Source organism: Leuresthes tenuis, unplaced genomic scaffold (assembly GCF_036924035.1).
Source record: "Leuresthes tenuis unplaced genomic scaffold, fLeuTen1.0.hap1 SCAF_17, whole genome shotgun sequence".
In the NCBI taxonomy this organism is placed as follows: Eukaryota; Metazoa; Chordata; class Actinopteri; order Atheriniformes; family Atherinopsidae; genus Leuresthes; species Leuresthes tenuis.
Window position 1 is genome coordinate 20,052,572 of NW_027325371.1, and position 21,722 is coordinate 20,074,293.

Below are 21,722 nucleotides of genomic sequence, written 5' to 3' on the forward strand. Positions count from 1 at the left end.
CCTGAAACAAACTATCACATAATTCTAACTGTGACCCTAAAGTTTTAAGGACTTTGTACCAGTTGGGACAAAATCATTGTTCCCATATCTACAGGAAGTCCCCATAAATTGGTGCACTGCCACATTTTTGTCCTCATTATGTACTTGAAACAAGCACACACATACTTTAAATACACACACTTCTTTTTTTTAGCAATATTTTTTAGGACATTGTATTGACTTTCATTCTAAATCCTAAACCTAAATCTCAATCATTACAAGACCACACTTAATTCTAACCTCCATCTGACCTCAATTCACAATTTAGCCCTAATCCTAACCGTGACTCTCTTTCATTAGGGCTAGAGACCCCATAATAACTATTTGTTCCTTCAAGGTGGGTGGTTATACCAAAAAAGGTCCAAATAAGGCAACAAAAAGAAGAATACAGGCTTGTACCTTTTTGGTGTAAAATTATTCTTCACGTGCTGCAATCAAAATGAATCCTGCTGATGAATTCTTAATTTCAGACAGCCAGCAACAGCAGACTTTTAATTTCCTAGCAGAAACTGTTGACTTGCCAATATTGAATATGATTTATGTTTTAATAAATTAAACCAGAACCTCTAAAATCTTTATATACATAATATTATCATGGGGGACTAACGGCAAACAAAACAAAGAAAAAAGAAGTATCTCTTTCCCTCATAAGAAAGTCAATTTCTCATAAGGTGACTGTGTTAACTGGTTTAAGTCGACAAGCTAAAGCTCAAACTGAAGTGAAAGAGACACAAAAGAAACAAAGAATGACCGAGAGAGAGAGAGAGAGAGAGAGGAGAGGAGAGGAGAGTCAAAGCCAGTTAACGTGTCCTGCATCCTCATGTAACCTTAGTGAGATGGTCCCTAATGGAAGAGCAGGCACAGATATCACCCTAGGGCCCTCCACTATATCTCTTCTCATTCCACCTCTTGCATAGTCTCCTTCTGTGTCTACCTCCTTTGCTTTCATCCCTCATTCTTGTGCTCTTTACTGGGACTGACTTTGCCTCCCCATCTTGGAGATTTAGTAACTAAGAATTGTATTTTTCTGCAACTGGAGAGAAATATTTGAAACACGTTGAAACACTTTACAAACTGAACCAATCCTGCCTTTAAGACACACTGTAGAATTTTCTGAATGGCTCCTCTTGGATTTTTAGCACCATTGGTAGGACATTGTTGTACCAGGCATTTAAGAGACTGAGACGTCAATTATTATTTCCATCTGTCTGACCATGTGTCTGGGCTCAGGTGGGCCATAGCCAGAGTCTCTTCTGTAATAGAAGCCTGTTAAAGCCCTGATCAGCAGGGGAGAATTAAGTCACTCTGAGAGACTCAGCATGACATCCACTTGTGCGGGTGCTGAAGAGGAAACGCCTGGTGCTTTAATGTCAACTCAAATTTTCACATTGTTGAAATTAGAGTGGTTAAAAGTATGAGTTGTGTGCACAAAAGAAAACATTCCTAATTTATTAATGGAAGAAAAGGAAATATGATTTTTTTTTATTGTATGTGTTTCACCATGTAATTTAAATAAAGGCAGATACAACTGCAATGGATTGAGTATCTTATTAAAGAAAACTTCCAACTCAGCTATCAAACTACAGAAAAGCCTCCTTCAGCATCAGTGAATAAGACTCCAGGAAAATCGGTCTTAAAGTTGTGGTTCTGTCTGACTCATGCAATCATCGGCTGACGGTGAATCAGTCAACCAACAGCTCTGCCAGAAATGTCACTATGACGAATCACTGATGCAACCTTTCAATTATTTACTGCTATTTTCACATCAGGATCAACACCGCTATAACCAGGTCCAAATGTGTAGCGAGCTATTTGTCATAAAAGCCAAAAATAAGTCTTTATGCAAAATAGCAGAAAAGGTTGCTTATCTTATGTGTAGGTATATTTAGAGATGATTTGATCTTCATTATAGTCCACAGTGAAGCTACAGAGTTTCAAAGGCCTCTCGAGACACATTTTAAGGGTGACTAATAAGGTTAGCATGCTAACATGCTCACAATACCTGCAGTCCATTCTAAAGTGTACATAAACAGTAGTGTGCTTGAGGAATATCTGTTAAATAAATTTCCCCTTAAAAAATTCCTTGATTTCTAACATCTTAATAACAGCATAGACAGCACTTTCACCATTCATTACCTTGGTAACACAATTCTTACTGCTGAGGCAGACATTTAGCATTTTAAAGTTTGCTGTGTCTTTTCATCAATTTAACATCTTAAATTACTTAAACCACTAAAACAGTTACTATGACAATACTTAGCTATTTGTTCATTCTTTGGCAAGCAGTAGCATCTTAGCATGTTAACATTTGATTATTAGCATTAAACAAAAAGTAAAGCTGACACTGATGAAATTATGATATCAGAGTTTATAATATTTTTGGTGCATACATGAAAAAGAGAGATAAAGTATTCTGATGGTTTCAAGTGAGCTGTCTGAAATCTGAGAAACTATCATTAGTGTCGGTTGGTGCTAAAATGGCAACTCTTCAACTGGAAAAAGTGGAAAGTTTCACTGTTAATGATACTTAAGGAGTTAGAATAAGAACTAGTCAGACGGATTACAGTAAGTATCTGTACAAAATGACATGGAAATCAGTTCAACCAGTGTATAACTGCGGCTGAAACATAGTCATGTCTGTTTCTTAAATACCATCCTATGAAACTATTTCGTACAAATTTTAAGGGGATGCTTGTTTTGATATTGGACCTGTTGGCAACTTCATTAACTTAAATGTTACCAGCCCTTCAGTATGATAGTAATAGCAGAAAGATAAACCATTATATGTGTACATTCAGCAGAAAAAGCAAGTATCTGAAGCTAATACAAGTTAGACACAAAGGCACACACATGGATATTAGCTTACACACCAGTCACTCTCAGCCTCTTTGTAATGTATACGGCACACATTAATAAACCCACACAAAAGGAAAAGAAAAAAATCACAAAGCATCAAGGAGACTAATTAAAGAGAAAATAGATGTTGGGGAAAAACATAATGAACAAAAAGGCTGTTTTACCAATGAAACTTAATCAAACCTATTCAGTTTCAAGCCTCTTAGTGTACCTTTTAGTGCGTCGGAACATGTTGTTGGGTGGATATCTACTGTAGTTGTAGTTCTGGGCAACGGCAGCAGTAGCAGCAGCAGCAGCAGCAGCAGCAATAACTGGGCGTCGAGGAAGAGCAGTCTCAAAGCTGCAAGTCTCTGGCAAAATTTCATCGCAATGCAACAATTCTGTGTGTCTACAACCTTTTGTGTCTGCGTTTCTGAGTGAGTGTGTCTGAGAAACCAGAGGTAAGGGAGAGAAAAAGGGGAAGAGAGAAAGGTAATGCAACACAGAGGGAGAGAAGAGGGAAGGAAGGGTGGGTCTTTAAAAAAGAAAACAAAATATGGCAGGGATTTGTGGGACATTTTCTCAAGGCTAAGACGTAATATAACATACAATGTGTGTCTTTGTGACTTGTGCTTCTGTTTTGTGCTTTCCTTTCAGTTAAAAAGCTTCCACCACAAGCTATTTACGCAATGAATGAGAGTAGAAGGAGGTTAATCTATCCCAGCAAAAAGGGAAGAAATTAAAGCTCATGTGGATTGTTACATAACAGTAAAAAAGGTTTTTGAATAGAATCAAAGATTAAGAAAGCATAGCTAATGATGATGTATGCCACACATGCACACAAACTCTGAATTACCGTGTTTACCCATGAATGGGTTGGCAGATTGAATGTGAAGCCAGCTCTGCTGAGCTCATCCATAATGGATGGTGGTCTAATAGTGTCCTACAGGGGGAGACGGGATGTGATGTGAGGGAGACGGTGACATACTGAATCCAAATGGAAACTGTCTCAAGAGACAAGGGTGTTATGGTAAAATTATGAGGTTGCAGTGGAAGGTTAGAGACAGCAGTGAAATCAATTGGAAGGACACTCTGGACAGAGTTCGGATGTGGGTTCACTTTAGAAAAGAAGAATTTAAACTTTCCACTAAAACCTTTTAGTTCCCAGCCTCTAAAGAAACTAGAGATATGGACTAAATATTGTTGAAAATGTTGATGCGACATGAACGTCAAACAGGCGTGAAAGGTAAAATACATATATCGCTCCCAGTCATAATGGGATGAACATCTTATGACATTTCCTGAAAATTAAATGGCAGATTTCCTGACTGCATCCATATAGAATTTTCCATTTCATCTTCCAATCACCAAAGCAAACATCAAGCCATGATCACAATCTTTTTGTCATGTTTTTTTTTTCTATCAAACCACTCCCTAATACAGCAAGGGCCTTTAATACAGTACTTTCTGCAATCTGATCTTAACAAAGTTTTTATTTGTTTACATGTCAATGACATACATCTTCATACACGCTCCTAGTTGCTAATCACAAGCATACAGTATTATAAGGAGGAGGGAGGAGATGGCAGAAAGCCCTCTTCTCATTCTGCACAATGTTTTACGCATAGACCCCCACCCCCCACCCCAGCAATACATTACTTTTCTATTGCACTCTAACTTGCAAGTATGTGGTTAGAGTTAGAATTAATGTTCATAGTTAGGTCTAGAATGATGATGCAAAAATATACATGGTTATAGCTTGAGGATTTTACTATCCTGTTACATTACATGAAAGTTACATGACAGAAAACAGCTCAGGGATATGCTGCCACCTCCCAGTTTACAACCACAGATTGTAAAATTACTGTATTTTCGACAAGAAGACAAGCATACCTATTACCTGTTCTCTGGTGAGACTAGGCTGCTTTAACTCTTCTACTCACTATATTTACCAACTATTCCCTGTTCACTTGTTATTCCGAATAACATACGATTTATCTGAGCTTTTGTCACTGAATCCAGGAGCAGTGTTAAAAAGCTCCATAAAGCAGAGGATAATTCTCTGAAGATTTGCCGATTTAGATTTGATGTTTTATGTCATACAGTCCAAATTCTTTTCTTTTTTTTACAGAAAACTACAACCTAGAGAAAACCTGAAGTAGAAGGAAAACACAAGCACCGTGGACATGTTTTTAAGTATGGTTATTGGCTAAGTTGATTTATTAACACTGACATAATACTGTTTTTGTGTTTGTAAACAAATATTTATCAACCAGACGGTGTCAAGAGGAGAGAGAAAGAGCAGCTGGAAGGGATCAAGGAAAGAGGGTTATAAAGCTGCGGACAGTGGAAAGGCTGAGAGGTGGAAATGAGAGCGGAACAGAAATAGATTCATAACCAAGCATAGGGATGAGAAGAGTGGCGATAGAGACTGAGAAACTGGAAAGGGCAGAATAGCTTTCAGCACCATGGACAGCATCCACAGCTGTTGGCTGGCCACAATCAGTCTGACACACACCAGCTGCACTCCAGGAGGACTCCTCCTCCTCCTCCTTCACACATAGACAACACACTCCACACCACAAGCCCCACTGAAGCATCTCACAGCTTTCAAACAGAATGTGCAAATCATGCTGATGATCCAAGAAAGCCTGCCAGTCTGATGTATGCTCAAGAGGACAGACTTTGTTGATGCACAGCAGCTGAATTTGATTATTTGTCTTCACAGAGAGTCTGAAGCTCCCCCCAGAGAGGAGAGAAAAGACAAGTGGCAGGAGAGACCGTGGGGGCAGAGAGAAGAATGGGGAATTGTAAAAATGACAAAAGTAAAACTCACCTGCTGTTTTTGCGAGGCAGCGGCAGGTCCTTCTGGCAGAAACACACACACACATTAAAAGAAGAGAAAAAAAAGAGATCAGGTACAAAAAAAATTGAATATATGTCTTTACAGGATCAATCAAAGCTCTGTGTTGAAGTCACAGTTGCCATTTTGGGAGCATCTTCCAAAATATTTGATTCAACTGCGGGGGGTTCTTTTTTTTTTTTTTTAAGGAACTGTTTTTTCAGAAAAAAATACATTTAGACATCTCTCATTTACACAGTTTGACAACTCCTAAATATGTTAAATCTAGACATGTTAAGCTCTTTTCAATAAAAAAAAATCAACAAAATTAACACCACATAGTTAAATAGGTAATAGGTAACCCACTGGCAGCAGGAGGGAAATACAACTCTAGTGTGTTTGCACATCAGAGCAGATGTCATTCTTAAGTGTTTCCTTTAACAGGCCACAGGGTCAAGGTGGAGAGACAGGGATGGACAGTGCAGTTAAGCATTTCAACTATTGATTAGACATGTGTTTGACACCAAGATATGACAACTGTTGGTTTTCCATTTAGTTCCATTTAACTCCACAACACTTTCTTAAAAGATTTTTGTCTTTTGTCACTTCATGGTTGAGTTTTGGCTATAAAACATCACTTGCTTGAGGTTAGAGGGCAAATTTATTTAGCAAGGGTTAATAAAGGTTGCACTTGTAAGTTACAGCTCTATTGATTTTCTTCTAAGCTCTCATTTACAGCAGCACCAAGAACATCCATCCATCCATTTTCTATACCCACTTTATCCAATTTAGAGTTGCGGAGGGCTGGAGCCTATCCAAGCTGTCATTGACCGAGATGCGGCATTCATCCTGGACAGGGAACTGGCCCATCGCAGGGCCAACACAGAGACAAACAAGACAAAGAACTATGCATACTAACTGAATGTGCAGGAAACCACAAAAGTGTGTATACATTGTCGCTCTGAGGCTGTAGCGCTAACCACCACACTGCGTAGGCCATACCAAACACACATCTTGATAAATTTAAAGCTTGAGAGACCCGCAGTGCTTTGTTAATGATGTCCTTAATGTCAATAGTTACATAAATTGCTGCATAGTGATAATGGAGAAGTTGCTAATTCCAACTGCAGATCTCACTCCGCAGGTCCTCATACTAAGCAAATTGAATTTGGGTAAGAGCAGACAAGCCTAATGAATTATAATAAACCTCTATAAAGCCTTGTTTAAAATTTATGTCTCGTAAAACTCTCAGAAAAAGTGCTTTGCTGGACTTCTGGTTATTGTAAAATTGCTTTTCATTACTGAGCAACATTTACTTCACATGCACTGAAAAATGTAAAACTAGGAAAAAGATCATAGACATTCATGGTTATACTACAATATCAAGATGTATAATACCCTTAGTTTAAGATAACTAGAAGTGCAGTAGCGTGCATTTTAAAGGAGTGTGCATTTTTATTACCTATGAAAACTAAAGCCACTATATAGCCACTTTTTGCCTCGGACATTTTTAGAAACTGAGTTTAGAGGATGGTTAAGGGCAAATAAGTGGAAGTTTAGTCCATTTGTTTAGCAAAAGCTGTGTACTCATGTTCAAATTTGATTGGTCCAGAACGCAGGGACCTGCTAAGTGAGGTCACATGAAGGGCAGTGGGTAGTGAGGTCTGCAGTTGAACCATACTGAACTAATTAAGAACAACAAGTCTGACAACTTGTCCTCATTAATTTCAGCAGAAACGCTCCACCGGTGCTGCAGTGGGCCTTTTACTTCTGTATGCAGAGTGTGTTGGACTCTGAGTTTGTTTTCAAGTAATTTGGTCTGTTAATTTCTGACTCTGCTGAGAGCCATTCCCTACTTGCTAACCCGTATCTCTGGGGTCCAGATGGACGGGGAGTGCTGAGCCCAAACAGCAGCCGACACTCACTGCACCGCGTAAAAACAGCGGGAGCGGTGCCAGGTCCCATGCGAGCACAGCCTGGCTCTTTGCTAACCCTGCACATTGAGATAGAGAGGGACAGTGAGAGCACAGACGGTGTAAACAAGGGCGGAGCAGAGGGTGAGAAATGGATGCTTTGAGGGCTGCAGCCTCATCCCTGAGCCTGAGCGTTCTAGTCTTCAGCTCCTTGCATTTGTGTGTGTGCTGTTTGTGTGTAAGGTGTGAGCCATTACTCATAGTAACAGATGCAATTAATGCATTAGTTTCTTTTCACCCTCTCGTGTCACACACAGGGTAATGTTGTTAAGATGCTGTTAGCAGTCCAATAATTGCCTGTTAACCACAGTCAATGCAGTTATTAGGTTAACCTTCAGATAGATATTGGGTGTGGGAGCGAGCATATGGGGACCTGCTGCCACTTACTGTATATATGTCAAAGCACAAAATTTATACCTTGGCTGCCTGAAAGCTCTACAATACAAAGACAAGCCTGCAGCACAGCAGTTTTGGTGTTTTTGTTTCATCAGTCAATTTCCACAAGGTTAATTCTGTGACACATAAAGCAATTACCAAACAGAGCAGAAAATTCTCACCTGACAAGAAAAACTGAAAATAATACTCTCTCTTTCTCCTCAACTCAGGATCATAAACAAGTCAGGAGCTTCAAAGCGTTGATCTTCGACTGCATGTTCCCCAGGGTTTACATCTTAACTGAGACAAATCCCTCTTTACAAGGGCAACTGAATATTCAATCCATTGATCCCTCTGTACTTTGTCCTTCATTGATCTGGCTAATTGGCCCTGAATTGTCAGAGCCAAGGTGAAGATTACTTGCAAGAGCAAGAGGTATCGAGCTTCCATGAGGAGGGTTACTGTAACACACAAGCTTGGATCAGACAGAGGTTGTGTGTTATGATTTCCATCTCAGTAAAACCAAAGCAATGTTGACTTTGGTTTTCAATCCCTTACTGTGGGAGCACCTTATAGTCAAAGAAGGCTCCATAGGCTTCCTCCGTAGAGGAAACTCTAGCTGCAAGCTCTGGACTGCATGACAGGTCTCTTATCTCATTTGTCAATTTGCACCCACTCGGCTTCTACATTCAACCCCTGTATTTGTGTCCTTGTCCCTTCCACCAGGGATGTGAGGAGCGGCATTAAGGACAGACTGAGGGAGAGAGGAGGGGAGGTGATAGACTTCAGAGCGTCATTTTAAATTGACTTTAACTAAATATTATGTGTAGTATATTTTTTTCTGTCAGATGAGCATTAAATCTGTTTGTTACATAGTAGAAATTTACAATTAATTAAATTTAAAGAGTGAGATTAATATAACCCCGCCCCCACCCCCAGACATCTTTGTTGCCAACAAACTTTCCAACAAGGGGTACACAGATGTATCCTCCCGCAAACCTAAACTCTCCTCAATCCTCTCCCCTCTAGATGCTCTTTAGGACTTGAGACATCAGTCAAAAAAATGTTACAAGCAGAAGGACAGAGGAGCGAGGACAAGAAGAGGTGGAAATTAATTGAGATTAGTCTGGGGACTCACACGCACTGCATGAATGCCCAGCCAGAGCAGCTGCCACAATAAAGAGTGGAGACGTTCACATCACAACATGGACAGAAAAAGAATGATTTGGACTTTGGACACTGTGGCTTTACTAGCAATAGTTCACAGACTCAGGAAGAAAGGGGTTTGCTAACTACAAATATATTTAATTAGAAATTTACCTGCCAATTGGTTTGCTAGTTTGCCATAATGAATGTATCTAAATGTCAGTCTGAATCCCTCAAAAGTAATAAGGTGATAATGATGTAGGGGCACAGAGAGGAGAAGTAGGTCGTCAACTTATTACAATTTCCTGTAGAACCATCCCCAGCTTCACATAACACTGTCCTTAGGCAAAATATTCAACCCCCATGTTACTCCTGATGGTCAGAGCTGCATCTTGCACAGCAGAGATAAGCAGCACATCCTCCAACAAGATAAACTGTCTCTAGCATGTGTTTAGCGATTTTTGATAAACACATGCTAGAACACATTTGCGTTTTTAGTTAAAAAATTTAAACTAAATCATTTGTAGGACAGTACAACTCAGGATTTAAATCTAAAAGCCATAAACCTACAATATAAGCAGATCTAGTTTGTTCCAGCTTGTACACAAAATAAAAGAATCCGATGGAGCATTAAACAAAGTGTAGCCATAATGTATGATGCACGATGTCTTGTCCTGCTTTAAGCCCAGACACAATAGACAGACTTGATATTGAGAGTCCAAACTGTTGCATGAATCCAAAGGTAATAGATTATTTGCCTATGCAAGGAAATGTAGTTTTCAAATTCTCTAATGACATGACTTGTATTTACTTGCCAAAATTCCATGAAATCAGTCCACTGTCTCCTCAACTTCCATGTTGTATTTTTCTTTTGTGTGTGTGTTAATCTTAACACAGAATCAGTTTGAGTTATCCTCATAAACCTCAATTCTGCTTCCTTTCTCCAATAGAGACCTCATCAGCGGCTGTAGCTCAGGAGGAAGAGCAGTCGCCCACCAATCGGAAGGTCGGTGGTTCGACTCTGGCTACGTGTCGAAGCATCCTTGGGCAAGACACTGAACCCCACGTTGCCTCCCAGTGTATCACTGGGGTATGAATGATTAGAAAAAGTACGTAGTTAAGTATCTTAAGACGTGCTGTGTGACTAGAAAAGTGCTATACAAGTTCAAGTCTATCAGTGATTGGTTTCCACAAAGTAAGACTAAGCAGGCAATTACTATCAATGAAGCAAGGTTCTTTGTCCAAATCTGGGTCCTAATGCATATTCTGAGGTCCTGATTCTCCTGTGGTTTAATTATCTTGTCAGAATATCATGCTTATTCCTCATTATATGGCTGCATTTCCCACATCACCACAGCTTTTCTTTAAAAAAGAAGAAAAAAACAGTCTGAGGCTAATGTTTTGTGAGGATTCACTCATTCCCACGGTGATAAACAGTGACTGACAACAGATGGAATTCTCTGTCACATATATGAAGTGCCCAGATTAGCAAGCGTCACAATTGCTCACTAGATCCAGCCGTCTTGAGCGGCTTCTCTTTTTTTATCCAGGTTTAACCGTGTCCTTGGGGGGAGAAAAGCTGAGGTTTGAGCTTATAAATGATTGTCTGATCCCCCTTTTAGCCCCCGGCCGTCACACTGACAGGAGAGCATGTGAGTATGCAGCCCGGTGTCTGGTGTAAAAGTAAGGGAGGCAGTCCAAACATCCATTCAAGTGCTCTCACTGGAATGTGATTGTGCCACAGTCTTGTAATGTCTGCTTTGTATGCACAAGTATCTTTGCAAAAAAAAAGTCTGATTCGTGTTTGACTTTTTTTATATGTAACCTGCAGACAGCCTAAGTCTGTCAAAACCTGTTCACTTTGACAACAAATAACCTTTTTTTAGTGCTTCTGCACTCATGCAGTTTCTGTGCTTCCTATATACGTGTGTGTGTTGGGTGTGGAGTGGGGATGGGGGTGGTGCACATTCCAGAGGCCTGTTTTTACAACTGACTCATGTTTTAGGTCATTGTCGTCCTTGCTGCATTATTTGCCAATTGAGTCAGCTTTAAGCAAGAATGTGAAAGGATGAGATAGGTTGAGAAAACTTTCATTTTTTTCATAATTGTCTGGGAAGCTGCTGTTGTAGGAAGGTGAAGTCAGCCAGGGACAAACATTGTGATGCAGACAGTAACCCGACAGAGACTTAAGACGAGTGAAATCTCTCTCCTGGTACGGTCTTAAGTCATGCCCATAAAAGCTCCTTTGCTGTTGTGTCCTTGAGGACATACTGGCTGCATTAAAGAAGTAATGAAAAAAGAAAAAACCCTGTAATAAGGAAATGGCATTAGGTGAGCTGCATGAATATGAAGTGCACTGCTGCTCACACAGGATGCACTGACCAGCCCATTCAATTTGTCAAGGCTGCGCAAAGAGAAATGCTGGGGAGCTGGCCAGGACAAAAACAAAGATCAATCAAGGAGTGTTTCAGTGCCAAGAGGGAGTGATATCAGCAATCACTTACAGCAGAGGCTGACTAACTAGTACGGGGCTGAAAGATAGAACTACAGAAGGGCTGATGGGTGGGGATTAAACATATATGTGCATTAGTACTCTAAAGACACCATGAAATCTGATCCTCACAAGGTCATAAAATATTGTAAATGCCACTTCAGATGAACAACAACACATGACATATCATTCTGTGTAATTATTTTATATTTAACAAAAGTTAAGCTAAAACAAAGAAGCAGTACATAAAAGAACAATACCCTAACTGCTTCCATAGGAATTAGGAAGTTAATTAGCAGCCAGGTGTGAGCGGCTCTATAGAAGCAGAAGTTTGCTCGTCTGGGGCATGCAGGTGTGTGTTAACACGACACCGAGGAGAAAGCCTTCAGAGTTCAGAGGAGCAATTGTTGCGGCCCATCAATCTGGGAAGAATTATCAAGCCATTTCCAAATAATTTGTAGTCCAGCATTTTACAGAGAGAAAGATTATTCACAGGTGAAAAACATTCAAGACAGTTAACAATCTTCCAAGGGTTGGACATCCCTGCAAGTTCACCCCAAGGTCAGACTGAGTAAGGCTCAGAGGAACTGCACAAAGAGCTACATTTTAGACCCTGGAGGGTGAAATTGGGTCATAGAGCGGGACAGCACAGCAACAATTCTACCACTGACTGGCTTAAAAAAATAAAACTAAATAAATAATGAAGGTGTTGCAATGGTTCAGTCAAAGTCCAGATCTCAACCTGATTGAAATGCTGTAGCTGGACCTTAAAAGAGCTGTTTATGCCCATAAACATAAATTACATAAGCAGAGTTGCAAAAAAGAGTGGGTCATAATCACTCCACAATGATATGAGAGACTGATAATTTCATACAGAAAACAATTACTTCAAGTTATTGCTGCTTAAGGTGGTTCTGTTGTTTAATCAGGTGTACATGGGTTACCCTGTGAGGGAACACCACTTTCTCCTTCATCTTTTAGGTGATCTGTTTCTTTCTTAGTTTATCTTGAATTCATCATTAGTTCCAGTGCTATGAGTGTATTAACTAAATTTAGGATCAGCTTTGGTTGATTAATTCATTTATTTGTTTAGTAGGTTTAATTTAAGCATTTTTTCCATTATTTTGCCTTTTCGCTCTGGTTTCTAATACGTTTTCTCTGAGGTCCACTTCCTGGTTTAGAATGGAGCTCTTGTGAACATGCACACATGAATGCTCCTTGCTCCACCAAGTATTTTGGAGAAGAATGCAGCTATCATATGGTAATTAAAAATTTTAGAGCCCTGAACTAAATGGTGGTACTTCTGTGCTCATTGGGTATCAGAGCTGCTGGTATACATCCTGATTCATAGGGTTTAACTTCTAAACTCCAACATACCCTCTAACAAAAATTCAATTACAATCATTAGTTTTGTCATGTTTATTGAATATATATATATATATATATATATATATATATATATATATATATATATATATATATATATATATATATATAATATTCACGGAGCACTGAACTTCAAATGGGTCAGTTATGACTATACCACAATATAAAAGGTAATGTGAGCTGACAGACTCTGGAGAAATAGAACATAAGATCACAGAAAGGGCCAGAGCTGCCCTGCTAAACCATCAAGCTTTCACTTTCTGAGGAGAATATGAGCAGCTTGCAGGCTTTTACTTTCAGAGAAGAGTACAGACTAGGATGCCCAATGGTTTTCCCTCAAATGGTGAACACAGCAAAATACAAAAAGCTTTTATTGCTATCTGTTGATGCAGTAGCTATATGTTGGCTTACTGTAAAAAGGGAAAGCTGTATAGCAGTCAGCAGCAGTTCTTACTACTTTTTGCAAAATTTTGAAAAACCTCAATTTCAGTTCAGTTTTAGTCATACAGATAGCATGATTGCAAACTCTCACAGCATTGCTATTATTTCGACATAGCTTCTGTTTATGAAATGCAAGCTAGTCAAATAGAAGCTGCAGAGTCACGGAGAATGGCAGGCCGAAAAGAAGCACTAAGATCATGTTCCTTTCATGTTAGTTATGTTGGAGCAATGCATCATGGGTGTGACCTCTGACCCCAACTGCAGAGGAGCGGGGTGTGTCACCATATGGTGCTGAGGGAATGAGTGTGCGTATGCTTTTATAGGTGTAAGAGAGCGTGAGAGGCAGTTGGGATGATGAGACCCAGGGGACTAACACGGCAATTGAACAGACCTTGCAGAGCCAATCATTTGTCAACACGGTTTCACAGACACACAAAGCCATAAAGATAACATATAGGCATAGAACTTGTGCAGATAAGCTAAATGCACAAATCTATTAAATATAACCCTGTCTCTCTCTAACACACACACACACAAACACACACACACACATTAAATCATTCAGCTGGCCTGCCTATATCTATAAAATACCAGCGACTTTGTGAGTCTGACTCTGTGATGATTAATTCCCTCACAGCTCCTGTCATACATCACAGAAGCAGCGCAGTGAGCTGAGCGGTCGGGATGATGAGATATGAAATCATCAGAACACCTCACTGTAATCCCTCCTTCCCTCATTTACACCCCTCTCCCTCTTTTTACTGCTATAGGGGTCAATTTTCCTCCAAGCAACTCAGAAATGCACTTCAGAGAGCGTTTCTTCATGATGCTTCTCCTCAGTAAATTAAACCGATGGACTACAAACTGAATGAATGAAAAAGAGAAATTAAATGCACCCAAACACACACACACTTGTGCAAGTGCAGAAGCCCACAGGAGGCTGCTCTCCGCCCGGCCTGCGGGCTGCTCATCTCCGCTCAGTTCACTTGACTGCACCGCACAATGATGGAGGGGAGGGTATGACCCCTGGTTAAGCAGGCTGCTTCATAATGGATGAACACAGTCATCTGAACGCGTCAGACCGGCATGCATGAGAGACCATTCATTACTAGCGTTCCCTTAAAGACACGATAGTGTGTAAAAACAAAGGGATCCTTAAATGGAATGAGAGTTTGCATTGCTACAAGCCTGAATGTTACAGGTGCTGCATGTGATATGGATTTATAAAGAATATATATAGCTTTAATGTGGTCACTTTCTTGCGATGTCCTGATTGTGTTGCATTGACTTTGCTCTGCCATTGTGAGAAGTCACAGAGTTGGTAATGATATAACAAGCTTTAAAAAAAAGTATTTAGAAAAATGTAATTCATTTTACTCACAGAATCTTTTCATGTTAAAGGATGTATTTTTATGAGAAAATGTGCCCTCATTAAAATATGTGTGATGAAGGGCTGAAATAAAGCATATTTCATTAAAATTTTAAAAAGGGACAAAAACAGTCGGTACTGGCCACTGGAAAAATTAGCTTTAACATCTGAGTTGGTATCTGCCCAGCATCCCAGTTGGACTATTTCCTGCGGTCTGAGCAAAACCAGTAAGGAAATGAATGCATTAGCTGTCTGAACTGATTCATTTAAAAAAATGTTTTGGAAAATAACATATTTGATTTAATATTTTTCCTGGTCTTATTCTAAATCTATTTGGGTTTTAGTTTAACAAAGAAAAGCTAATTGAATATAGCATGTTAGGTTCTGAGGGAAATTGATCTTCATTTAGTCATTATCAGCAATTAAAAGACAAAAAAGAAAAGAAAAACAATAATAAACTCAGACAGTTAAGAAAACAATCAGCAGCCTACAGCTTGAATGAATAAGACAAACGTCCAACATCAAGCAGAACTCTTGCCCGCTGTATACGGCTCACCTGCAGCCTCCGGCGCCTAATTATTCCCGAGTCATCCATGGCGTAGCCTAACGAGGAGCTGCGGGGCTCTTAGCAGAGGGTTTCCCCCTCACTAAAACAATCCCCTGACCCCTTCACCAATATGTGTTTGGACCCGGCGGGGCTTCGGCATCCGCCGGCGCTCCTGTTCACACCCGAACTGCACAACAGCAGCAGCAGCAGCAGCCGCAGCCGCAGCGTCCTGGCGCACTCGGAGCCAAAGAGGCGCGCACACACAGCAGTCCGATGTCACGTCGAAGAAATCCACGAACACGCACACAGGTTGTGCGGTCCCATTCTCTGTGGTTAAAAAAGAGACGCTTCTAAGAAAGCAAGGACAGGGGTTCCCCCAGCTTCGCGTGAGACCTCAGTCCCGTGTCTCCTCTGCTGACACTCATGCTGCCATCTGAGGTCCTTACCGGAGCATCCTTGACATTTTGCCAGAGGTCCGTGAGCTTTGATGCTGCCCAGCTCATCGACCGAGGGCCTCGTCAATCCCTGCAAACACGATGTTCATGTGGGATCAACCCAAATTCCTCTGCTGCTGAACAGGAACCGAGGAAACGTCAGCCTCTTTCCGCATCCGATCACAAAGGACGGCGTGTTCAAAGCTCTGCGCAGGCGAAAACAAGCAGGCGGTAAATTAGTGATGCATCGTAGTGGAGCTTCTTCATTCTAGAGCCACTCGGTCGGGCTGACTTTACCGCAGATTCGCCGCTGAGAAGCACGTTCACTTCCCGTTACTGAAGAGAGCGCGATCTCTCCTTGTCTTACTTTTTCCAAAACACATTGAGCTCAAACTCCTCTCAGTTTCATTCATCCATTCTTTGCTTCTCAATCCTAACTTCCTGGGAAGTGGTGACTGGACGGGTCGACCCCAGCAACGCGATATTTCTAACCCCTTCCTGGGATTCCCTCTCGCCCCTCCTCCTACGCGAGCAGCGGCGTGGTTCTCCTCAGATGAATAGGGGAACATCCAACCAAGAAGAAATAACCCAGTACAGCTGTGTCAACTGAGACACCAAAGCTGCATAGGCGATTGTTTTATTGCTTTTATTTGGTGATTTTATTTGTAGTCTGGACGTAGGTTACCACTTTATAAACCATGAGAATTAAATTTGGCTGTTGGGGCCAAATTCAGCACCACAGACAGCGGCACAGAAATAATAGTGTTGTAAAGCTGATTGGTGCGTAATGTTTGAACAAAAAAAGCATAACAACAATTTAGTTCTGATTTAGTACAGTTTGACATGACTCGTGCGCAGATATGAAAACAAAAGAGTGTTGAATGTACACGCTTAATTTTTATGGGTCCATAAAGGTTGGTGCAATAACAACCGGTTTAACGTCCTAGTGTTTACTTGATCTCAGCTCAACTCAACTCAATTGTTAAAGCCAGACTCTGGTAACATAGCGCTTGTCTGTGCTATTGCAGAAGGCCATATTATCGAAGTGCCCAATGACCTTCTTATAGCAGCTGACTCCAGTGAATGGAGTAGGCTGTATCACCTTTGATACAGTAGATAATAACATTCTCTTAGTCAATTCAAGTCTTATAAAATAGGTTAGCCTTTTTGGTTCTGTCTTTGACTTTTTTTTTCTCATGTCTCCATTATTGGACTTTTAGCATTGTAACTGGTGACTACAGATCCTTTCCTAAAAATCTTTATCTTGTAAAATATCTTGAGTGTCAGTCCTTGCTCCTTGGTCCCCTCCTTTGTTCCATGTTCCCTGCTACCACATGGACATATGATTTGTAGACATCACATCAATTTCCATTATGATGCAGATGACACTTTGTTTTCTGTCTTTCAATCGACTCTTCCAACAACAAATAGCAATTTCATTAAGGAATAGAGTAAATGAGGTTCAGATCTGGCAATAAAAAATAAGATTAGATTTATTGTCATGTAGACACAGGAAATACACAAAATTACTCCTCTGCATTTAACCCATCCAGGTTGGCACCTGTTGAACACATACATGCACATGGCCACACACTCATGGAGACAGATGCCATATACACAGCCATTCACAGTGTCCAGGGAGCATGGGGGAACAGTGCCTTGCTCAAGGGCACCTTGGCCATGGCCGTAGACTGCCACCTCTTCAGCTCAATCTTTTGAGTAGTAATTGAACCAACAACCTTTCGTTTATTAGACAACCCACTCTAACTACTGAGCCACGGCAAATCTGATGTCATTATCATAGACTCTGACACTACACATTATATTTCTTCACAGCTTGGTTCATTCTCCACTGACATCACCTAAAGCTGCAGAAATCCTGGTATAAACATTAAACGGACTGTATTCATATAGTGGTTTTGTAGTCTTGTTGACCAATCAAAGTGCTTTTAAACTACAACCCATCTCTGTAAAGCACTTTGGAATTTATTATCATTACTGTTGTTGTTGTTGTTGTTTGTAAAATACTTCTTTGGCAAAGACATTGCATAACGCCTTGCAGGGGGCGAGGACTTTCACACAGCTTAGATGGAACATATGTTCAAGGCTGCCCACACAACCGTGACCTCATCAGTGCCAGACGCAGCACGAGATCTGCCATGTTACATCCAGGAATGTGAGCACAGCCTACGTCGGCTCATCCATCTGCAGGGAGGCTGCAGTTGGATGAGCCAAATTGCTTGATGGAAAAACAAATAGGTCTTTTGATTTCATCATGATATGTGTTATTTTGCATTTTCTTATAACCATTTAGATGAGACAGAATACTGTGCAAAAGTTTTGAGCCGCACGTCATTCTTTCTATATTGCAATAAAAAAAGGAAATAGATGCGGTGATCTACTGAAACATATGCAAATATTATTGGAAATACAATATTTAAGGCAAAAAGAGAGTTTGTAGAATTCTAACAAGCTTGAAAGTCAGTGTTTGGTATGAGCACCTTTATTCTTCAACACAGCCTGAACCCTCTTAGACGAGCTTTCTTGTCATTTTTTAAGTAGACTTCAGAAATAGTTCTCCAGGCTTCTTGAAGGACATTCCGAGTTACCTCAGTTACCTCAGCCTTTTCTCCCTGTTTCCCTTCCTTAATAATGGCTTCTTGACAGCCACCCATTTCGGATGAGGCTTCAGTGAACAGTAGATGGATCAACTGAAGGTCCAGAGAAACTAGTTCATGCATTTGTTACTTCAAGATTGGACTACTGTAATTCCTTATTATTGGGCTGTCCCACGTATTCTCTGAAAAGCCTCCAGCTGATCCACAATGCTGCAGCCAGAGTTCTGATGAGAACTAACAGGAGAGATCATGTTTCTCCAGTTTTAGCTTCTCTTCATTGGCTCCCTGTTAAATTCAGAATAGAATTTAAGATTCTTCTTCTCACATATAAAGCTCTTAATGACCGAGCTCCATCATATCTTAAAGATTTAATTGTAAGATATTTTCCTAACAGAGCACTTCGCTCCCAAACTGCAGGTTTACTTGTTGTTCCCAGAGTTTCTAAAAGTAGAATGGGAGGTAGAGCCTTCAGTTATCAGACCCCTCTCTTGTGGAATAAGCTGCCAGTAAATGTCCGGGAAGCAGACACCCTTTCCACTTTTAAGATTAGGCTTAAAACTTTTCTTTTCGATAAAGCTTATAGTTAGGGATGGCTCAGGTAATCCTGAAACATCCCATAGTTATGCTGCTATAGGCTTAGACTGCTGGGGGACCTCATCTGTCACACCTTTCCTCACTTTGCTCTCTTTTTCCCCCTGTTTAATTTCAAAATTGATTTTATGTACATGTGACATTATTGTGGTTATTAACCTATGTTTCCCTGTTCCAACAGATATCCTTTGAATGGCGTTATGGTGTCTTTCCCCCCTCTTTTCCCTCTTTTCTGTCTTCTCAAACCCCAGCTGGTCGAGGCGGATGGCCACCCTTCCTGAGTCTGGTTCTGCCAGAGGTTTCTTCCTGTTAAAAGGGAGTCGTTCCTTTCCACAGTCATGCTCAGGAGGGGAGATTGGACTGAAGACACATTTCGGTGCAATCTGTTGGTTTCCTTAGCTAGGATATTAATTTTTTTAATTAGCTCTATATGAATTCATTGGATTATGATTACAATGAATTGAATTCAAATTGGCTTGAATTGGACTATATTACTGAAGTGCCTTGAGATGACAATTGTTGTAATCTGGCGCTATATAAATAAAATTGAATTGAATTGAATTGAATCTCTCAGGTCCTGTGTCAGGTCTTTGCTGCATTTCTCTCCTATTTCTTAACAACATCCCTTTCAGATACTGTTCATCTGCTATAGATAGTTTTTTTAAGGTCTACTAACTCTTTGAAAATCACCTTGTTGGTAAAAAAAACAAAAAAAACTTCTCATGTTTGTAAAATGGTGTTAACTTTGGTATATTTCATAGCTGCAACAACAGAAATGAGAACAAATTATGTATCTCTGCAACAAGTGATATTCTTTTGGTAAATTGTCTGATTTGTCTGACAAAACTGGTTCATTCCTTGAGTTAGGTACCTTTTTATGCTAATTCTGAAAATGGTCAGCCAATGTCCAAAGAAACATTTTAAAAGCTCTTCAGAAAGCTGGAAGAATAATTGCTTAAGACCACCAAAAAAGATTACAAGACAGTCTGGCTCCTTAGAGGATATATATAAAGAGTATTAAAAAAAATTAGGAGCAACAGAAATGACAGTGACAATGTTTTACAAGCTTTTCTGTTTAATTTCTGACATAGAAAGGGTTTATCTACATTTCTATTGACATAAATAATGTAGCCTAGGAAGAAAAGATTACCAAAAGGCTTAATTTCAAAGTCTTTAATAGCTTAGAAAATATTACATTTTGATTTCTGTCTTTTACCATTTCAAAAAAGCAGAAAAGAAGAACTTTTTATAGGAGGATCCTAATCTTGCATGCACTGCTCTTTTGAAGTCCATGGTCAGATATTTTAGGATGCTCCCTTTTAGGGAACTTGAAGAGCAATGGCTAAACTTTCAGCTTGTGCCTCTTGAGGAGGTCATTATAGAGTTGTCTACAGCTTTTCTACAGATGGTGATGTGGTATTTAAGTTAATCCATTCTTTCCTGTATCTGTTAAATGTTCCCTTTGTCAATGGCTGCAACGCAAGCACAAAGAATTATCTGTAATTTTGAACAGAGTTGCTGTTCTTTCTTCATTCTAAAATGGTACAAAATAATAAGAATATAACATACTGTCAGAATATACTCTAGGTAGCTAAATTTATACGGTAGTGAAGTGGCCCCTTTGTTTTTTAAAAAGAAGAAGAATCTAAATACTCTGGTGTGCAGATCTTAGTGCAGACCTTACAAATGTTTAAACAGTGAAATCTAAAAAGCTTTTCCCTGCTGCGTCAGAATGTGTTCAGAGAAGTCCAAAGAAAAAAAAAAAAGAAAAAAAGCCCAGTAAGCAGGCTGTTATTTGTTGGATTAAATAGAGCTGTCAGGCCTGTCTGGCTGGCAGTCAGAGAGCCAGATCGTCTCAGTGCTGATGGCGGCGGTTTGTTTTGCAGCTTGATGCTGTGTAAACCCTGACGAACAGACAAAACTCTCCCAGCACTGTCAGCTCCCCTCTCATGCACACAAAGCCTTGTTGTCTTTCCACTCTTCTCTGCTCTGTCACAGCTGTGAACGCTCCTTGTGCTGTGATGAACGCGGTGGACACATAGCAAGGCAGGAGGGCCTTTTGGTTTCTGCAACAGCAACACTGAACTGATCCTGGAAAAAAAAAGAAAAGTTAATACAGATAAAAGTCTGGCTGGGGTAGCACAATTCAATGAGTTTCATAATGCTGTCATTAGAGTTGCTGCGGAATGAACTGCTAGTTCTCAGCGGCTGCTGAACACAAATGATGCCGCGTTCATATCCTCTTACATAATGAAACTGTAATCCCTTTGAGTTTTGAGAAGGATCAGATGCTCAGTTTTGCTTGGAACATGCGTTTATGGAGCTGTTTTTCTTTTTTTTTATCACAGCAAAACTGAAGTACAAAGCATTATAATTAGCCCAGTTGGTATACTGTAAAGTAATGCTCACATCTCACATTATGGATATGAAATTAGACTGCAGCTAGTCATAACAATCCTCCTCGGATTAACAATTAATGATCAGATGCACACTGGCCTCGAGTCTCCATTCATTCATGTTTTAATGTGCAGTTGAAACAGTAAGCACTCACTTTTATTTCATGTTCTGTCTCGTCAACTTTATTTCCATATAAAGTTGGGACAGGGTAAGTTTTCATAATTTAGTACAAAAGCAG

The 21,722-nt window shown here is 40.1% G+C and overlaps 1 protein-coding gene across 3 annotated transcripts in view; it reads right to left on the reverse strand.

Moving 5' to 3' along the window:
* LOC140272853 (microtubule-associated serine/threonine-protein kinase 1-like) overlaps positions 1–16,359 on the reverse strand; it is a 46,447-nt gene extending 30,088 nt beyond the window's left edge. For 2 of the 3 annotated variants that reach the window (XM_072368345.1, XM_072368343.1), the window contains exons 1-2: positions 15,454–16,359; positions 5,711–5,742 (exon numbers count right to left, since the gene is read on the reverse strand). In XM_072368345.1, the coding sequence (XP_072224446.1) occupies positions 5,711–5,742; positions 15,454–15,492 (71 nt within the window). In that variant the 5' untranslated portion in view covers positions 15,493–16,359. The remainder of the gene's footprint in view (positions 1–5,710; positions 5,743–15,453) is intronic. The other variant, XM_072368344.1, reaches the window with a different exon arrangement.
* Between the last annotated feature and the right edge of the window lie 5,363 nt (positions 16,360–21,722).